Raw genomic sequence first — 19,379 nt, 5'->3', positions numbered from 1 at the left:
CCTCCATGTTTAGTTTTAGAGATTAGATCCACAATTATTGAGAGTGCAAGCATTGGTATTGAGGCTACCAATATAGGGGAGAATGTAGAGGTACATTAAAGTTATGTTACAAACCAAGGCTGAGAAGTCTTGGAGAAATCATAGCTGAAGGGTGTGTTAGTGTATTGTGTGATGTGTTATACTAGGAGATCTATTAGTGGTTCATGTGTGATTGCCACGTGTCATCTTGGGAGTTATCTCATATGCACTTGGTGCTAGTGTGTGTGTGTCTAGCCTGTAAAGGCTTGTACTTCACTTTTCTCATTGCCGATGATGAATGAACGAAAGTCTTTCATTATTTCTTCATTTAAGTATCATTTCATCTCACCCTAGCCTCTCTCTCTCTCTCTCTCTCTCTCTCTCTCTCTCTCTCTCTCTCTCTCTCTCTCTCTCTCTCTCTCTCTCTCTCTCTCTCACTCACTCACACACACACACACACACACACACACACACACACACCCCATGTTTCTTCATGGTATCAAAGTAGGTTAATCCTGCTCTAATCCGTCCTACCATGTCATCATCCTCTCTAGCCCTATAACCCTAATTCCACCTATGCTGTCTTCTCCTCTCAGCCTGTACATTTTGCCTCTATTTTGCCTCTTCTTCTAAGCCATTTCCTTCTGTTTTTACCTCCGTAGCCTACCTTCATAGCTGCCTCCATCCCGATTTCTTAGGATCTGTTCTCGAGTGCTCTAAGCGCTCTTGGGGGTTTATTACCTTGCTGGTCAACGTGTTTTCTCAGAGGCGCTTACATGTGTGGAGATCTTAATTGCCGAAATCAAAGCCTATGTGCTACTGCTACATAACCGCCTATAATAGAGCCACTTTCAAGCTATTTCTCGCCTTCCATCATACATATACCAGTCGACTTTTAGTTTGGTGACTTGCCTCTACATTTTGAGCTACCCTGTTGAGCCGCCTTGCACATTTCAGACTTACTACATCACTTTAAGCAGTTACAACGAACACAAGAGCTCTTTTTCTGGTTCAATTATGCATTTCGAAGTATCTTCTTGCTATGCTTTGATTAGGGTTCACATTTGGACGACCACAAGCCACCTATCTCTGCCCTCTTGAATATGTGGAGTCTACTATTGCATTTTGGAGTCCTAGACCAGCCGCCATATAGTATTACTTCCGAGAGTAGTTTTGGACTTCAGAGGTCTGAGCGTCTTAAGCCTACTTCCTCTGCAAACATCGTCGTGGTGGATTAGATCGATGAGCTTGGATCCTTTGAGGAAGACAAGGATGTTCTAGAGTGGCAAGCTACTATGAAGGTAGAGATGGATCCTATTCTAAAGGATGGCATCTGGGACTTGGTGGACAAGACTCTCAAGCATAAGGTCATTGGTAGCAAGTGGGTGTACAAACTCAAGTTCAAGTCTGATGGGAGATTTGACAAGTATAAAGCAAGATTGTTGGTGAAAGGCTATGCTCAATCAAAAGGACTTGGCTTTGATGAGACCTTTGCCCCCATAGCCCATATGGTGACTATTAGACAGTTGCCGCCTTGGTTGCCCATCACGATTGGTCCATATCTCAGATAGACGTTAAATCAGCATCCTTGAATGGAACCCTAGAGGAGGAGGTATATGTGGATCAACCACCAGGCTTTCAGGTTCCAAGGCTGCCTCTAAGGTATGCAAACTAAAGAAGGCTTTGTATGGGCTGCAATAGGCCTTGAGAACGTGGTACCAGTGCATCGATGAGTTCTTTAAAAAGATCGGGTTGACTCAAAGTCCATCAGATGCAAATCTCTCTCTCTTTTCAGAGGGGGGGAAGATGCTGGTATTGATCTTATATGTTGAGAATTTGATCCTTACAGGTGACCACAAAAGGAAGATCTCTTAAGTCAAGGAGATTCTCATGAAGGAGTTTGAAAATTGATCTAGGTCATTGAGGTACTTCTTATCTCAAAATACGCTCACTCCAAGAAAAAAGAGGTGGTTGGAATTTGTTATGACTTTGGCATTGAATACAAGAGGGGAAAAGGAAATGTGGTAGCGAATGCACTTTCTAGATTATGATCATGTCCATGCAATCTCCACCATACAAGAGAGGAAAAGAAAATGTGGTAGCGGATGGACTTTCTAGATTATGGTCATGCCAATGCCATGCAATACCAACAATTGGTATCAGAGCAGGGTGGTTCATAAGGTGTGAGATTCTTGTGAGGATTTACAGAGTTGTCTAGTCGACACATCTCTTGCATTTGAGAACTTGAAACCTATGCATTTTTTCGAACAAGCAGCCCTTGCATACATGTTTTTTAAGTGCATGCATGGGTGGAAGATCTATGACCATGTCATGTGAACGCATCTTCACCAAACTATTGAAGTTTAAATGTTCCAATCTCTCATGCCATCGATGTGTATCAGAAGTTACAGACTCATCCGGGCATTAGCTTCTATAGCAGATTCATTCCAGGCATAAGCTTCTATAGCAGCTTGTTGTGCATCTATCAAGTGTTCCAGGAAGTACAGTATAGTTATCGTACCGATTATCATAGACAGCACAATGATAACCATTAAAAATAACTATGAAGCCATATTTGGAGATGGCTGAGATAGAAACCAGATTCTTTTTATACTTGGAACATATAAAACGTCCACAAGTGTAATGGTATGTTCTGACAGTGTAGTGACAATCACCTGACCAACCCCTTTCACGGGATATTCTGCATTATTTGCACAAGTGACAGTGCCCCCTTTGAAACACCACTAAATGTGTGAGAGAGATTTTTACGCGATTTAAGTGTTTGAGGCAACACTATCAAAGTACTTGTCTAAGGCAAAATCTGAGACTGCAAAAGTTGAATCATGCAAAGTAGGATTATAATGACACTCCACAATAAATGCCTCTATATTTGTGACATGAGCAGCTGTCGAGTATTTGTGATAGCAAGACCTTGCTATCTTGGTTATCCCTTCCTCTTCTTCTCGGAAGCAATACATTCCAACACTCAGACATGTCATGACCTGGTTTCCTGCAATAATTCTTCCTCCCATCAGCAAGAGAAGAAGAGGATGAGGTACCAGATGTAGGTTTGGGCTTGTTGTAAATTTTGCCCCCTTTTCCTTTGCCCCTATGATCAGTAACAAGCTGATCAAAAGAATAGTGGTTGGGGTTACCCATGTCCACTAGTCTAAATGTTGTAGCAAATCCCTAATATGAGTTTGGGAGTCCATCAAGTGTGGTGGACACAACCTATGAGTCTAGTACAATCTCATCAACATTGATGAGTTGCTCTTTGAATTCCTTGACCCATGTCAAATAGGCATCCATGCTGTCCCCTTCATTCATCATAACATTGTTTAGCTACATGCGAAAATAAGAAACTATGGCCTCATTGCATATCTGATAAAGACTTGCCAAAGTTTCACATGCAACCTTGGCTATTCTGCAAGACCGCACATGAGGTATAACAACTCTCTTGCAATTCATGGCAATCACTACATGTGCCTGTGCATCTCACTGATCCCAACGAATTTGTTCATGTTGGAGCTCAGTGACGGAAGACACTGAGGGAGTAAGTGGTAGATGAACCGAAAGTGGCTATGGTGGCAGTAAGTGCCTGTGATGAAGAGACAAGTCTAATCTCCAATCTAGATACAATTCCCCCAAAGTTCTTGGACACCACCAAGTGGCACACCAAGTACAACCACCTGGGAAAATTAGTGCCATCAAGCTTGTCCTCAACAGCAAGCATCCCAAAAGATTCATGGTTTTCCATTGCAAATGAAAATCCCCAAAAAATTAAAAATTAAAGTGCCCTACAAATGCCACAGCCTCGAGGATACAATGCAAAGAGCTAGCTGCCCAAGTACCTGACTATTGGCTACAAATGTCAGACCAAAAATCACAACAAATATTTGCAAGTGTCAATGCCAAGATGGCTGCTCAAACATGCACAAGTTGTCCCCAAAAATGACCTGCAAGAAAAATCAAAGGACCTCTGTGCAAATGACTAGCACAAAACAAAGGGCAAATGTCTGCAAATCCGTCCACTGCAACTTTGAGCTGAATCTGTCCCAAATGTGGGCTGAATGCCACAAATTACCAAGGACAAATAGTCCAAATCAAAGGGTAGATGCAAATAGAACCCAAATTTGGCTCTGCTAAGCAAATATTAACAAATTTGACAAAAGCGCCAAATTTTGAGGGGGCAAATATGCCCAAAAGAGAATAAATGTGAAAAAGGCCCAAATTTTGCTATAATTTTGCAAATGTGATCAAATCTGCTACAATTTCTTTCCAATGTCATTAAAAAACCCTAAATTTAGATCAAAGCAACCAAATATCGCTGTAATGAGTGCAAATGTGACAAAATAACCTACAAATATGAAAATATCTCACAATCTACCGACAATAGATCCAAAATCCCCAATTTTGGAGGTGAGATGGAGTCAAAAGAGAGCAAATACTACAAAAGCTCCAAAATGTGATCAAAAGGAATAACCGTCACTGCACAATCTGTAAATGTGACAAAAATCTCAAATTTTAGAGCAAAATCACCTCAATGTCACTGCAATGTTTGCAAACGTGACATAAAAGAGGGTGAACAACTTCAAATCAAATTGCACCAAGCAAATTTGAGTCGAGAGGCAACCAAATGGTGCAAGAGTTGGAGGAAGGCCTGAATTATAGAAAAAGTCAAAGTCTAAGCCAAAACCCCCCAAAACGACCAAGAAATGCTTCGTACGAACTCCTGCCAACATCGTGTGCCTATCTGTACAAGTCTATACGGCCGTACGGATGGCATCGAAATGATGCGATAAGGGTTGTTTTGGATCAAAATGGCAAGTAGGAGCAATGGGATGAGCACGAGGGGAGGTAGGTAGGAGTAAGAAAACCTACTCTTCTACCATTGTTGGGTGCAGAAAGCAATGGAATGGAAGTGGAGTGCAAAGGAGCAAACAACTAGCTGAAGCAAACGTGAGAACTTGCAAATGGATAATGAGAAAGTACAAAGGGGTAGCCTATATGGCCTCAAAGCCAACCATATGGTTGACCAATAAAGTCAACCTAAGGGTTGACTGAATCCTAAGACTAGCCTACAAGGCCATACGGGGGCTAAGTGCTAATAGTAGAGCAAATGAGTTCACAGAGAATCTTGTTTCTATAGTTTGGGTTGGGGTGAATAGAAGCTGAAGAGATGTTTGAACATTCTCTTACCCTCTTATTTGTACACCTAATAGCATAGTACTAAAGAATACAAATGGAATTTTCCAAATGGCTTATCAAGCTCTTGAATCTTTTAGCATTTTTCCTTTTTGCGTCTTTGTGTGATTCATTAAGTGAAATGGACTTGTGTTTTTTCCCATTTTTTTCCTTTTTGCTCTATGTTATGACTGTGTCGAATTAAACAAGAAAGTCAAGGAAGAGTCAAATGCTAACATAGCAAGGTTCGTTTCCTAGTAAAGACTTGGAAGGCATAGTTATCCCTTAGAACCAATAAACGTTGGTACAATCAATTAGGAAATATCTTTTGACCTATGATTTTGACTCGGTCTATCGATTTGCTTGATGTTGAAGACTGTTGAGGCTAGGCATGAAAGTGCTGAAAAAATTCAAGAATTTGACTTTGGCATATGTCAGCTCAAAGGCAATAGGAAATTTGGTACTATTGCAAGGCAGGACTCTCAATCATTCTTTCTGTTTCAGCAGAGTGGAGTCAATTCTGTTAAGTCTTCTTACTAAACAATTAAATGTTGTCCCTCCCTTTTTGTTTGGGTGCCAAGTATACGTCCTATGGAGGACAATTAACAATGAATGTCACATGAACATTTCCCTTAGAAAGAGGCAATTTACGGTGACATATTCAAGGAATTTGAAGAGCTTCCATATCATTGACAATTAGCACTTAGTAAAGGACGGCCTATCATCATCAGACTGAAAATTAAATAATTCCCTTTGAGTTGCCTAGCATACACAAACAATACTGAACCTACAAAATCCTCATCCAAATGAACAATAGTAAAGTATCTGAAGCTCTGAGCTTACGTACAGAAAGTTACAAACCACACATTTCTAACTTTTTACAGGGAGTTTCTGCCATCGTTATAAGCATAGCATAATGCCTCAACTTACCCTGCATCTGTTGCCTGTGACAACACTTGATGACCTTTGCGCATCTCTTCAGGAATATTTTGACCCTGGGATGATGCTTTCACTCCTTGAGATTCCTCAGCAGAAATGGGCAAGGTTCCCCCTCGTGAAGGACTATGAGAAACCTCATCAACTTGCTCCGATGCCGGTCTATTGTCCAGGCTAGTGCCTTGTACTGCTGCCTCTTGAGCACCTAATCTCTCAGGATCTCTAGGGCTTGCAAGCTCCCTCTCAAACTCTTCAAATTTTGAGGTGGCCCAAGGTGCAGTGCCTACAGTGAGCTTGGGCTTCACAGTTTGGATCGTCAACGAGGAAATCGAATCCCTTGAAGAGTACCATGAATTTCCACATTTCAAGCACTCCAACTGAAAAGAGAAAGGAAACATGTTAATATAGAACTTTGCAATGTCTCTCAGTAAATTGTATCTCCTGCCCCACAACATACACACACACACACTCTCTCTCTCTCTCTCTCTCTCTCTCTCTTGCCTGTTCGCCTTCAGCCAACCACAGCTGAAGGAGATTGCTTGTTAAGCGCTGCTTTAGTGCCAGCACTACCTCACCATCTCCAATGCAGCTGACTACCTAAGCTACTGCAACATGAATCTACCACAATTCGCCTACAGTTTGCAACTCCAAGCTAACAGAAGCGCCTACAATCACACACTCGCCAGCAGATCGCTGCTGAAGACATAGCCTGCTGATGAGTCAATGCCATTCGTTGCCTGCTCTAACAGCACCAGTTTGTTATAGCTGCTTCATTCCAACAGCAATAGTTCCCAAAAGTGCTGCCAGTCATCCCCGATCTCACCCACAGGTTCATGGCTACAGTTCGCCCAGCAGGATAAAAGCTTTACGAAGAGAAGCCCACTCCAGGTACTCAGTGTTTCTGAAAGATGAGTGAAAAATCAGGGGAATCAAGGATGCCATTTACAGGTGCAGAAGGCAAAATGTAGTAGTTTTACTTCTTCAACAGCAAGGTCATACCATACGTACGGCACAAGTACTGGTAAAAAAATTGAGGCACATAAGGTATGCCGGCCTTGTACTTTTTTTTTTTGGCTTTCCCAAAGAAGCAGGGAGGAAGGTAGACATAGGAAGGTATAGAGAGGGAGAAGGAGAAAGGAAGAAAGAAAGAAAGTTTATTAAAGTCTTTGGAAGACCGATGGGCCTATGAGATTGTGAAAAACCTGATACAATGAGCTGTGGTAGTGGAGCTACCAAACAAGCATCCACACCAATGCAAAATACAAAAAATGCAAAATGGCAGTACTAAGTCCTAAGTACAACATAGTCATGTCGATAGTCGACTATATATCACTCTCAGCATCATCATCAACATCATCATCATCATCATCAGCAGCAAGATGTCAGGATGGATGAGGCAGTGGAGGCATGAGGTTGGCAATAGAGTGTTGTCGCCCCCTCAAAGGTGCAGTCCTGGCACATCTCCTGGTCGTAGCTCTACGTCTAACCAAGGCCACTGTGACCCCCGTCGGTTGGGCTCCGACTCTAAACAAGGAGGGGATGTCCCCCAGTATGATCTCTGTGTCAACGCTCTGTCTGAGTTGTCGGGTCACCGGCTCCGGGTCACGGTCATGTTGAGGCCTTGTCACGCGAGCGTCTAGACACATGGTCTGGCTCAAAGAACTCCGTGATAGAGCTCTAAGAGGGATCATCCGAGGAAGAAGTCTGATCCTGGCTCTGTGCTCAGAGTATCCTCTCGCGGTGTCTAAGTGTCTCATGAATGAAACCTGCCAAACATTGTTGGTCTGGGTAGGAGAGGAAATGGACCAAAATCCCATAGCTCTCTCTAAAGAGGAAGTAGAAACGCCCTCGGATCTCATAGTAAACAAGACACCTAAAGATGAAATGCTCCTCTATCTCAACCTCCTACATGTCACACAATGTACATATGTGCCTCTCCCTGGGTAGTCGCTCTGCTCCGCCGCTCTCGATATGAAGCCTGTGTGAAGAGACCTGAAACTACCCAAGAGAGATCCTCAACGAGTGGGGTAGGTGAATCTGTGTGTATCCTGGTGGGTCAATGAAACCCTCCGCTGTGATATGTAAGAAGTGATCTCGTTAGAAGCTCAACTTCACTGGAAGATCACTCGGGCCCAACCAAGTCCAGATAAGTGTATGATGAAACTACCTCAACATGTGACCCATCAAATGCGAACTACTCCTAACGCATAACGGCTCGAGATGTATTGAAGATCATAACCTTGATTTTACCCAGGTTGACCTTCAAATCATGAGACTCACAAAAAGACTGTAGTGCGTCAAGGTGTCTCTTGAGCCCCCCTGCCGAGGAAGACAAGAGAGCCACGTCATTTGTGTAAAGCAATATTCGGATCAGCGTGCCCACAAGAGAGTAACTTACCCCCCCTGTGTCTGCATCACTATCTCAAGCTCGTCAATGTAGAGGCCAAACAAGGTAGGTGATAATGGACACCCTTGTTTGACCCCGATAGTGCTCATGATCTCATCTGTCTATCCAGATCCTGCCCGGACTTTGCCTAAAACGCTCATAAAGTGCCATGATAGCCCAAATGATCTCTTGGTTGTAACCCAAATCTTGTAGACGCCGTATGAGGCGGGCTCTCGGAACCGTGTCAAATGCCTTGTGGAAATCCACAAAGCAACAGTAAACCCTCTGCTTCCGTGCCCTCGCCTCCTCAATGATACATCTAAGTGTGAGAATGTGGTCCATAGTCCCATGATCACGTCTGAATCCGGCATGTCCCACTGCTCTAAGTCCTCGACACTCTGCAAATCTGCTGACCTCAGAATCAAGTACTGATGCATAAATCGAGGACATGACATGTCCAATCATAATGGTCCTGTAGTTCTCCGAGCTCATAGGATCCCTTGGCTTGTGAATGAGTGAGATAGTGTTAATGGTCCAGGTGTGTGGAAACCCCAAATAAACAACTTCATTAAATAGCTTTGCTAAGATCAGGGCTAGGAGGTTAATCCCATATGCAATGAACTCAGTGCATAGTCCCTCATGATCCTTTGCTCGACCATTATGAAGTTTCATTACGGCATTTCCCCCCCTAGAGAAGAGCGTGCAAGATGTGGGGCGTGACATATGTGAGAGGTTAGGGACTGGCTGATTTGGGATATCATAGAGTGTGCGTGCATAATCAAACCACACCTGAGTGTCAGTGAGTGGTGAGGGGGACCGCCCCTCTAGAAATCTCCGCCAAAAGTCCTTAGAGTTGTTACTGAACAAAATGTTCAATAGCTCCTTCTCGTTCCGACGAACAAAGTCTAGTTTCTTTCTGTGTACCAGTCGACGGTACTCGTGTAGTATCTCTAGTTCGCTCGGAAGACTATTTTTGGTTTCGAATATGAGTTGACGGCGTAAAGCCTTACACTCATCATTGTACCAGCTATTACAGGGTATGGTCCCAAGGGGTGGTGGATGGGTGGAGCGGGTGGTGTGGATAAAAGCGTGGAGAGCAACCTCGTGTAGTGAGCGGGTGACTAGGATAGCATGATCCTCTAATAGGGGTATAAAGTCAATGTAGGCGAGAAGTGAGTATAGACGGCCAGAGTAAGTAGGTGAGTGATCCCGATCAAAGTGTATATCATGGTAGATGGAGTAAGAACTAAGTGGGGTGGAAAGTGCTGCGCGACGAGGAGTAGAAATGCTAAAAAAAAGATAGGTGTGATCAGCCCCTGGAGGGAGAGGTGCTACAGTAAAGTCGGTGATGCGAGATGTGAAGGCAAGGGATCCCATGATGTAGTCCACAACACTCGAGCCTCCCCCATGTGGAAAGCACGTGAAACCACCTGATGTGCGCCATCCATCAAGACCTTATAAATAACGAGATCATGCATCTTACCCATAGGATGTGAAAGGTCCTCGTCTGCCAGCCAAAACCCGTAGCATACTTGCCTCCTCAAGGTCAATGTCTGGCAGTAGAGTAGAATCATCCCTGAAATCAAGGAGTGGTGCCTGACGAGCGTCTGTCCTCGCGTTGAAGTCCCCAACTAGGAGGACTTCTCTGCGGCTAGAGAAGTCAACAATGGACTGATAAAGAGCAGCAAATGGGGATGTCTCATCCTTACCTCGAATATCTCTAGCAAAGTCGGAGGTCTCAGGGGGGAAAGTAGCAAACATCAATAAACAGATCCTAGCTGTCCATGTGTCGAATCCAAATCCAGAGGAACCTGGAATGTGTATCTCTTTGCTTCACTGAGATGGCTCCCAAAAGTGTGGATCTGTAGAGGACTGCGACTCCTCCTGACTCTCGAACCCCTCCTGTATCCCTTGTCTCATCTCTGTAGGCAGACTCCCATGCATACCTGCTGACTATTGGTAGTGGGCGCTCTGGACTCTGATGTGTCTCTGTATAAAAGACTATGTCATGACCTGTATAGGATTCTGAAAAATTCCCTAGTTCTGACCATAAGGTATCATTTTAGTTCCAGATGGTGCAGGATAGGGTCTCGGATATTTGAGTCTCATAGACCCCGCCCCGCTATGTGGGAGAGGAGGTGGGTGCCTGATGGGGGTCTGTAAGAAGTCGTCATCTCGTACTACTGCCCACTTCCCCTCCTTGTGGGCCTGATCCCGCTGCTGCAACAGAAAGCGCCTCTCCTCAACCTATAGTGGAGTGAGGTCCTCATCCATAGAGATCGTTGGCTGGTCTCGAAAGGCTAACCTACGACGTAAAGCCGAGAGTCGTGCCTGAGCGTCATGGAACCATATGATAAGGGACTGCTCTTGATTGGGATCCCTTCTGACCCGCCATGCTCTCTCAATCCTATGCTCAGTCGCCCCTAGAGTAGTGGCCACGAAGACCGTCGCATCTGCCATCGGTATAGCCTCAATGCGTGGGATCCCCTGTACTCTGATGTTGAGAGCCTTACTGGCTCTCTGCTGTTGCTCCAAGAGGGTAGCCGAAACAGTCACCCTTGCAGGTTCTCGTTTAGCCACGTCGACCCATCTGGACGTCTCCTTGATGGCAGATTGCATACTCGCAATCTGTGTCTCCATCACTGGGGTGCTCCCTGGGACTGTGCACACAGCAATGACCTCTTGTCTCCTGTCTAAGTCCCTGAATAAGATCACCCTAGTCTCGGATAGCCTGAGCTTGCTCATGTATGAGACATGCCTGCCCCTGGGTGAAGCGTGCTTGCTCCTGTGCAAAGCGTGACAGCTCCATCTCGCGCTCTCGAAGGCTATGTATCTCCATCAACAAGTTCTGCCAAGTCTCTGATGGGTCCGCTCGTCCGTGTCCCAGCAGAAACTGAAAGGATTGTGGCATGAAAGTGGGGGGATGAGACTGAGGCTGAGTGATGATTGGGTGAGATGGGTGCGATATGGAGATGATAGTGGCCTGGAGGAGGCAGTCCCAGCAGGGTGTGGGAGCGTGGGCTGACTGAGAGGCAGAGGGGAGAGAGAGGTCGAGTAGTGCGGAACAATGTACGACCCCTCCAATGTAGGTGTCATAATCAGAGAGGATACTCTAGCGAGAGAAGAAGGGAGAGATGGTGTCAATGACAACCCCTCTATCCTAGGGGAGGATGGAGCCATCGATATCATAGGTAGGGGTATATCAGTGCCAGTAGCTGTAGCTGCGGATGTAGAGGCTGTGGATGGAAGTGGAGCTCAAACTGAAACAGAGGCTGACGCTGAAGCTAAGGCTGGCGCTGAAGCTGAGGATAAGGATGTAGCTGAGACTGAAACTGAGACTGAAGCTCAGACTAAAGCTGAAGCTGAAGCTAAGGTTGAGGTGGACCCCGCCTTTGCTTTGTTGTCAACTCTGAGTCCACTGCAGTTGTAGCGTGTGTTCACATCTTCGAGTTTCAGTTGTGTTTGTTTCTTGTTTTTGTTGTCGTCTTTCTTGGTGGCTTTATCCGTATCTTTGCTACCTTTCCCCATTTTTCCTGGCTGGTCCCGTGTTCGATGCAGGTCTTAGTGCAGGAGCAAGAGCGGGAACATGAGCCCCCCCGCCATGGCAAGAGACACACCCAGTCCTAGGGGTAGAAATGGCGGGGCTGTGCGGAGGGTGGAAGAGAATGGATGAGTGGAGAGCGGAGTGGTGAGGGAGGCTTGACAGGGGAGCTGCAAGGCGGGGGGGGGAGCTGTGAAGGTGGGCTGCAAGAGGGGAGGCAGAGTAGCAAGGGGGGGAGGCGGGCAACGAGCAGAAGGGGAGGTGGAGCAGCAGGAGGGGAGGCAGCGAGCGGGCGGGCTGGAGCGAAGAGCAGCGGGCAGGAGAGCAGTGCCGGCGGGGCTGCAGGGCGGGAGGGAGCTGCATGGGCAGGAGGGGAGCTGCGCAGGCAGAGAGCAGAGCAGGGTGGAGCAACAAGGGCGGAGGGCAAGGGCGGAGCTGCAGCAGGGGCAGCGAGCAGGAGAGGAGAGGAGGGGGCAGAGCTGCAGCGGACAGCGAGCAGGAGCAGTGAGCGGGTGGCGCAGGAGAGCAGGAGGGGGAGGCTAGCAGGAGGGAGGTGAAATTGAGAACAGAAAGAGCTGAGATCTGGAGCTGAGGAAGAATATAGTATGACTATAGTCCATAGAATGCACTGATTAATCACCATCAACAATCAAGTGGATTCTATTATGGTTAACTATTGATGTACATACATCACACATGGAACTAAATAATACAAAAGAGATTCAACTTGAAACTGAAAGCTCAAAGTTGAAACCAATTAGTAGATTGAGATTGTAGAACTTACTAGAGCAACCAGTCACGACTTAAGAGTCTATACCATCTACGAGGAGGATGTTCAAAGGGGTGTGGGCTGAAGGAAGGGACAGCAACCAGCCTTGAGATGGGATGAAACGAGAGGAGGTGGTGAGTGCACATAAACGAGTGCCAAATTGATTCAGCGAAGGGATTTTTAGTATGTTTTATAATTCCAGGTATATATTTAAAAAAGGGGGACAAATCTGAACCTTGCCCCATTTAGGTTTTAAATTTAAATGCACCCCTATAGAAGGAAAAAAACGTGATGTACTGTTCCATACGGGAATTTCCGTATAGTACACACATCAGAACTACCTTGTTCAACAGCAAGGAGCTGAGTTGAACTGAAAACCACAGAACTCAAAAATAATATCCAAAGTTCGAAGGGAAAATCAAGAGAGAATCAGCAAGGATAGTACTCCAAAGACATGGCAGAATCATTTTGAATCTACGCATTTGATTCCAACCCCCCCCCTTGGTAGAGGCAGCATAGTCCACTCTCCTCCTACTATTCTTAGTGAACCCTAGGGATCAGACTCTCGTGCCTCGCGGGCCTTCGAGATCAAGACAAGATGGCAAACAAAGGAAAGAAGCGCTTCCTCAAATCTGTGGCAAAACACCTTTTGCGAATCAAACGCTATATGTGTGCTCTTCCGCAACTCAGCACTAGGATAGGTGCACGATGCTTCCAAACAGCTTTTACCAAAATTAGCCCTCTAGCCTAAGATTACCACACCCACTTCTAGAAAGAACTACGCGCCCAAGATCTACCAGAATTGGGGCTTTCCAGACAGATCTAGCCACCTAAATAAGGTGGCCACCTATTCCTAGCCTTATCCACTCGCCCAATTTCTACTTTATCTAGCGATAAACAATACCACTCTTTGGCACCAATGGCCTATCCATACAATAATAATCCCTACACCAACGACCATATGCCCAATAGCAAAATTTTCACACACCATACCATATGTTCCTTTCCTTCTACCTCAAAACTCAGTGGCTATTGCATGCAAACCTCTTCTTGTAAATCTCCATTAAGGGGAGATGATAAGGATTCCTTGAAATTTGTCGTCCTTGTTGAGTGTAACCTTTTGAAACCAATCTTGCTTTGCAACTTTCAACTATGACATCTGCATTACCATCCAGTTGCAACTTGCAACCAACAATGCTTTTACCAAGAGATTAGATCCAGAAGCTCCCATGACTTGTTCTTCATGATACCTATTTAGTCTTCCGTTCTAACCTACACACATCTTCAAAAGATGCCGGTTCCTTGATACTTGATAAGAGATAACACAAACCTTGATGTATTGGCTTCTTGTCTTGAATATATTATCTCTTGTTTCTTTAACCAGTTCACTCACCCATCTGGGTTGATATTTTGATGTTAAAGCAAGTGGATCACTATTTTGCTTCTAAGGAGAACTTGATGTTTCCTCCTGTAAATCCAATGTATCAGGTTGTTTCTGACCATGGGATACATTCAAAGTCGTTTGTTGTTCACACAATTGTTGACTTGGTTATACATTCGAAGGTTCCTATTCTTCATAGATCTCCTTTTTTGCCTCCCTTACTCGGTCACATTGTGTCATCCAGCAATTCTGGTCTTTGTTTGAATTTTGTTTCAAATGGATTTCATATGTTGGATCGTGTCCACGATATGTGTAGTCTTCTTCAAAAGTGACATCCCGGTTGAAAAAGATCATTTTAGTTGTCAAATTGTACAGGAGCATATGCCATTGAGCCAAATATGCGGAGATGTGGCTTGACTCCTACCCATACCTCTTTCGTCTTACCTTTGAGTATACGTGTCGATAGGTGATTTATCAAATAACCTGTGGTGCTCACTGGTTCTAAAATATTACTCATACTCTCTGTCCGCAACATGCATCCAGCAGCTTCACTAGTTATCCTGTTCGTTCTTTTCAACAACATCGGTTTGCTCTTGAGTATCTATTGCAGCAGTTTGCCTCACGATGCCATTGTTCATACAAAACCGTGTGACCAGTATTCTCTATCATTTCCTAGTTGAGTGTGTCCTAGTATTTCAAGCTCTAAAATCTTCAAAGTTTCTGACCTCATAAGTAAATACATACTTTCCTGGTGTAGTCATCGATGAAATAACAACATATTTGCTACTTCCCAATGATGGTGTGCCTAGCATGTATCCTGCAATATCAATGGACCAACTGCCCTTGTTCCTCCTTTAGAAGGAAATGGTTCCCTATGCTATTTGAGTCGAATGCCGACACCTTATTGATCCTTCTAGTCTCTTCTTTGAGAATTGAGATTTCTTCAACAATCCTTGGATCTTTGGAAGCCACTACAGCCTCTTCCTTCCTCTCACTTACAAGCTCTTTGCAATGTTTTCTTCACACACATCTTAAAAGCCTTGGTTGCCAACTTCACTCCTTCTCAAGTACTCAATATCTTGCACCCTCGAGCTCACACACACACACACACACGAAGACTAGAGGTAACAAGGGAGCTCTATACCATGTTACAAACCAAGAGAGAAGATTCTTAAGAGCCGTGAGTCAAAAATGACTTGAACAATGCTATTGTCTTACTGAAGATCATGCATGGAAGCAGCCAGTTGGAAAGGAGGCTGGTGGGTTCTGTGACCTGTATTTGAGTTCCTTCTGTGTAGGTCTACAAGCACGAGCCATGCAAACTCACTAAACCAAGAGAGAAGGGAGAGGAGAGCATTATTGAGAGAGAGACACAAATAACCTACAATTGAAATCCACAAATATATCTTTGTAAGACTAGAAATATCCCATCGTACAAACTTAGATTTTTTGTTGTTCTGAAGTCAGAAAATCTACACAGAAAATAAAAGAGAAAATGAAAGAGAAGAAAAAAGATCGTACAAATTTTCTTGAAAAACAAAAGGAAGACATACTCAGCAAGCAAAGCAACACTTATGTCATCATTTCCATGCTGACCAGGGTGGCCCATTGGGCTGTCCTTAAATAAGTCTGATTTGCTGTCCATGTGGCAGCCATGTTGCTGTCCACATGGCAGCCTCATCCCTTCCCCCTACTGGTCCATCTATACCGTCAACCCCCTAAGCTCACCTCATTTGGGAGCTCACAAGTGGGACATTACCCTATACCTCCAATGGTCTTGTCCATCTGCCTTCTAAGTCGGGGTGCTAGTCATATCCTACAGATCATGTCCCTCTTGAAAACCAATATATCTTTCCCTAGGTATTCTTAACTTTTATATCTGCCAGTTTTCTTTTCCTTAATTTTTCTGTAAGACCAGTTCTCTGGCATTTTCACTGCATTTATTTCCCACAGATCCATCCATTTAATACCTTCGCTAGACCAGTAATTTGTACTCCCTCTCCACTATGTGCTCCATAATTCATCAATGAGCAGACTGAAGAGGGCTGGCAAAAGGTGGCATCCTTGTTTAACCCCTATGTCACTGCTTGTAATGATCTTCTCTTTCGATTTTGATCCATCCACTAGCGGCTTTTCCGCTTCAGCTAGTACCTTTTAATATAGTCTGAGTGTAGAATTGAGGTATTGCAACTTTTCTATCCTTTCCCAACATACTGTGTCAAAGGCTTTCTTAAAATCCACAGAACAGTAATACATGGCTGTTGTCTTACTCTTGACTCTCTTTTGCAGCTCTTGTTGTGACTAGATAGCCTGCTTGGGATGGTGCTGTTAATTCCCTTTTCTTCTCCTTTGTAGATCGGCACTATTTTGTTGAATTGACGTTATTTGAAAAATGCTTCCTCCAAAGCTTTATTTTTAGGAGTGTTATCACTTGTTTTTTCTGTCCCCTCTCCATGTCAGCAATTCTGCTAGTTAAGCCTTGAGAATCTGGAGCCTTTCCATTGCTAGTTTCTTCAAATGCCTTTCCGTATCTTCCTCTGCGATGATGCCACCTATTGTCTTTACGGAGATTTTTTAGATGCGAGAGAAAAAGAAAGAAAGCTTATTGATGTCTACGAAAGACTGAAGCGTCTATAAGACTGCAAAAAAATAGATATAACGATAGCTGAGGGTGGGGCCACTAAACGGGCCCGTACCCAAGGCTGATGTCTCTGAGGAGAAAACAATAGATACATCGCGCTGTCGCTGCGAGAGAGGAAAACCCAAAAAAGGGGGGAAGCAACTTGGTCATCTACCAATTGGTCAGCTATCCATCCAAGTGATTGGACCTATGTCTGTTGTCTATGGGACCAACTCCGCCAAACGACTGAGAAGAGACAAGAGGATCTTGTCTGTTAGTGGCTTTGGATTAGGTGAGGGCTGCTTTCCATGTCACTCCCTCCTCTGTACTACATGAGGTATCCTGCCATCTAACACGTGCTATCCTCCCTCCAGTGTTCTGTCTCCCCATATCGAAAAGAGAGGATATGTTTGCAATCCTCATGGTACACTCTGGCTCTCTACTACATCTAGTCCCCTATTGTCCTTGGCTTGGGTTACCGGAGAAAAAATATGTGATTGTGCTTTGAATGGGCTCTGCCAACCCCTCCTGTGCTCTCCTTTGTGCTCGTATGAGCTTACCTCTATGTCTCTCGGCCCCAAGAACGAACGTGGGTGCATGCCATTGACCAGGATGTGTCAAGAGCTCTCTGGGTGGGCCGAAACTGTCCACTGATCTCATAACACACAAAGCATCCTACTGCAAAGTGAACCTTTGTCTCAGCCTCCTACGCATCATATAGAGTACAGATCCATCTCACTTCAAATGCTCTCTGCCCATCCTGTCTCAACCCATAGCCTGTTTGAAGATACCCACGGGTGACCAATCCTCATTGCATATGGGAGATGAATCTGGAAGTAGCCCAGCGGTCTTGTATATCCCTCTTTTGAGAGCCATAATCTTACTATGATCTGTACCTCAGTCCGCTGGCGAGCTATCGTATCTATGGCTCAGGTACTCATGTCTGCTGTCTCTGTAAGTCCTACTGGTCGGTGCTATCTGGCTGGAAAAACTCAAAGATCATGCTCTGAGGGGAGTCTAGCTGTTTACCTTGATCTCAAGTGTGTGTCCGGAGCAATGACTCACTGTGTCGGACGGTCTCATGAATGAAGGCTACCAAGCATCTCTAATCTGGATAGGAGAGGAAGCTGGATAGGGATCCATAACCATCCTTGAAAAGCAGCGATAGCAACCTCTGATCTCATAGTACACGAGGTATTTTAAAGCGAAGTGCTTCTCTGACTCGATCTCTTGGTGATCGCATAGAGTGCAAATACGACCCTCTCTAGGTATACCCTCTGCCCAAATATTCTCAATGCGAAGGCATTGTGATGAGACACGGGACTGTTTGTTCGATATCCTCAAGGAGTGGGGAAGGTCGATCCATGTGTATGCTGCCAATCAATGAAGCACTCAGCTGTAATCTGCAGGCAATGGTCTCAGTAAAAGCTGAGCTTGACACGAAGCTCCCGAGGTGCTAGCCAAGTCCTAAATGTGTGTAGCTGTAGGAGATCCTCTCGAATGACCTTGTGATATGCAAGCGGGATGGAGGGGGCCTAGACACTGTACTGGAAGGGAGGTAACATGTCTATGCGTAACCCCAAGCTCTCAAATCAACTGCATGTCCATGCATACCAGCACCTCTGGTCTCCCTCTGCTGCTAGTGCCATGGATGAGGACAAGGCCAGCCAAGGAAGCCTACGTTGCCGTGTGGTGCAAGAGCCATACTGTCTAATGCGGAAGAGATACGTGATAGCCGGAAACGTGGAGTGGAGCTGTAGTGGGGATGCTCCAAACTCAGCCAGAACTACCTGATGTGACACTGAGGACATCATCCATGAAAGCATGAGAGCCTAAAGCGTCTCAACTCGGGCTCACTCCGTCTTTAGAGGTTAGAGTGAAAACATTGCTGCTCTAGTCTAGCCAGTGCAATGTACCCCTGCTCAATCGGGCCTGTTGTGCTGGTCGCATCGTGAAGATTAGTTTGGAGAAAAGGATCCCAAGTAAGTGTAGGATGCAACCACCTCCACCAACAACTCTCCCAGGGGGTCGCACAGGAAGTATGAAGTGCATCTAGGTGCCGCTGGAGACTCTCTACTGAGGAAGAGAGCAAAACCATATCATCTACTTACAGGAGAATCTGAAGCAAGGAACCTGCTAGGGAGCAACCAGCCCTCCTAGTGTCCCAATAAAGGTCTCAAGCTCATCTATGTGGGGCCAAACAAGATTGGTAATAAATGACAATCTCGTTTAACCCCTGCCCTGACGCGACCTGAAACCCTCTCTTAAAGTGCCATGATTGCCCATGTGATCTCTTGATCGTATCCTAGCTCCTATAGATGTCTGATGAGTCGGGCCCTCGGCACTGTGTCGAACGCCTGGCGGAAATCCACAAAGCAACAACAAACCTTCTGTCTCCATGCCCTAGCCTCTTCAATGACCCCCTTTAGAGAGAGAGAAATAAATAAAGATATAATAATGTCCCTTGGAGGCCTCGCGGGCCTACGAGACAAAGTACACAAAGAAGAAAACTCATACAAGGCTCAATGGGCTGAAGCAAAGGGC

At 45.1% G+C, this 19,379-nt stretch overlaps 1 protein-coding gene across 1 annotated transcript in view; it reads right to left on the bottom strand.

The window, feature by feature from the left end:
* Positions 1-5,868: 5,868 nt before the first annotated feature.
* The window catches only part of LOC147901955 (ASI1-immunoprecipitated protein 3-like), a 74,506-nt gene continuing 60,995 nt past the window's right edge, over positions 5,869-19,379 (bottom strand). The window contains exon 9 of the mRNA XM_087374872.1: positions 5,869-6,515. Within this exon, the coding sequence (XP_087230998.1) occupies positions 6,129-6,515 (387 nt within the window). The 3' untranslated portion in view covers positions 5,869-6,128. The remainder of the gene's footprint in view (positions 6,516-19,379) is intronic.

This window comes from Dipteris shenzhenensis, chromosome 5 (genome assembly GCF_047967505.1).
Source record: "Dipteris shenzhenensis isolate YYH24624 ecotype China chromosome 5, Dip_SZ_1.0, whole genome shotgun sequence".
Taxonomy (NCBI): Eukaryota; Viridiplantae; Streptophyta; class Polypodiopsida; order Gleicheniales; family Dipteridaceae; genus Dipteris; species Dipteris shenzhenensis.
This window is presented reverse-complemented; position numbering and strand designations above follow the sequence as displayed.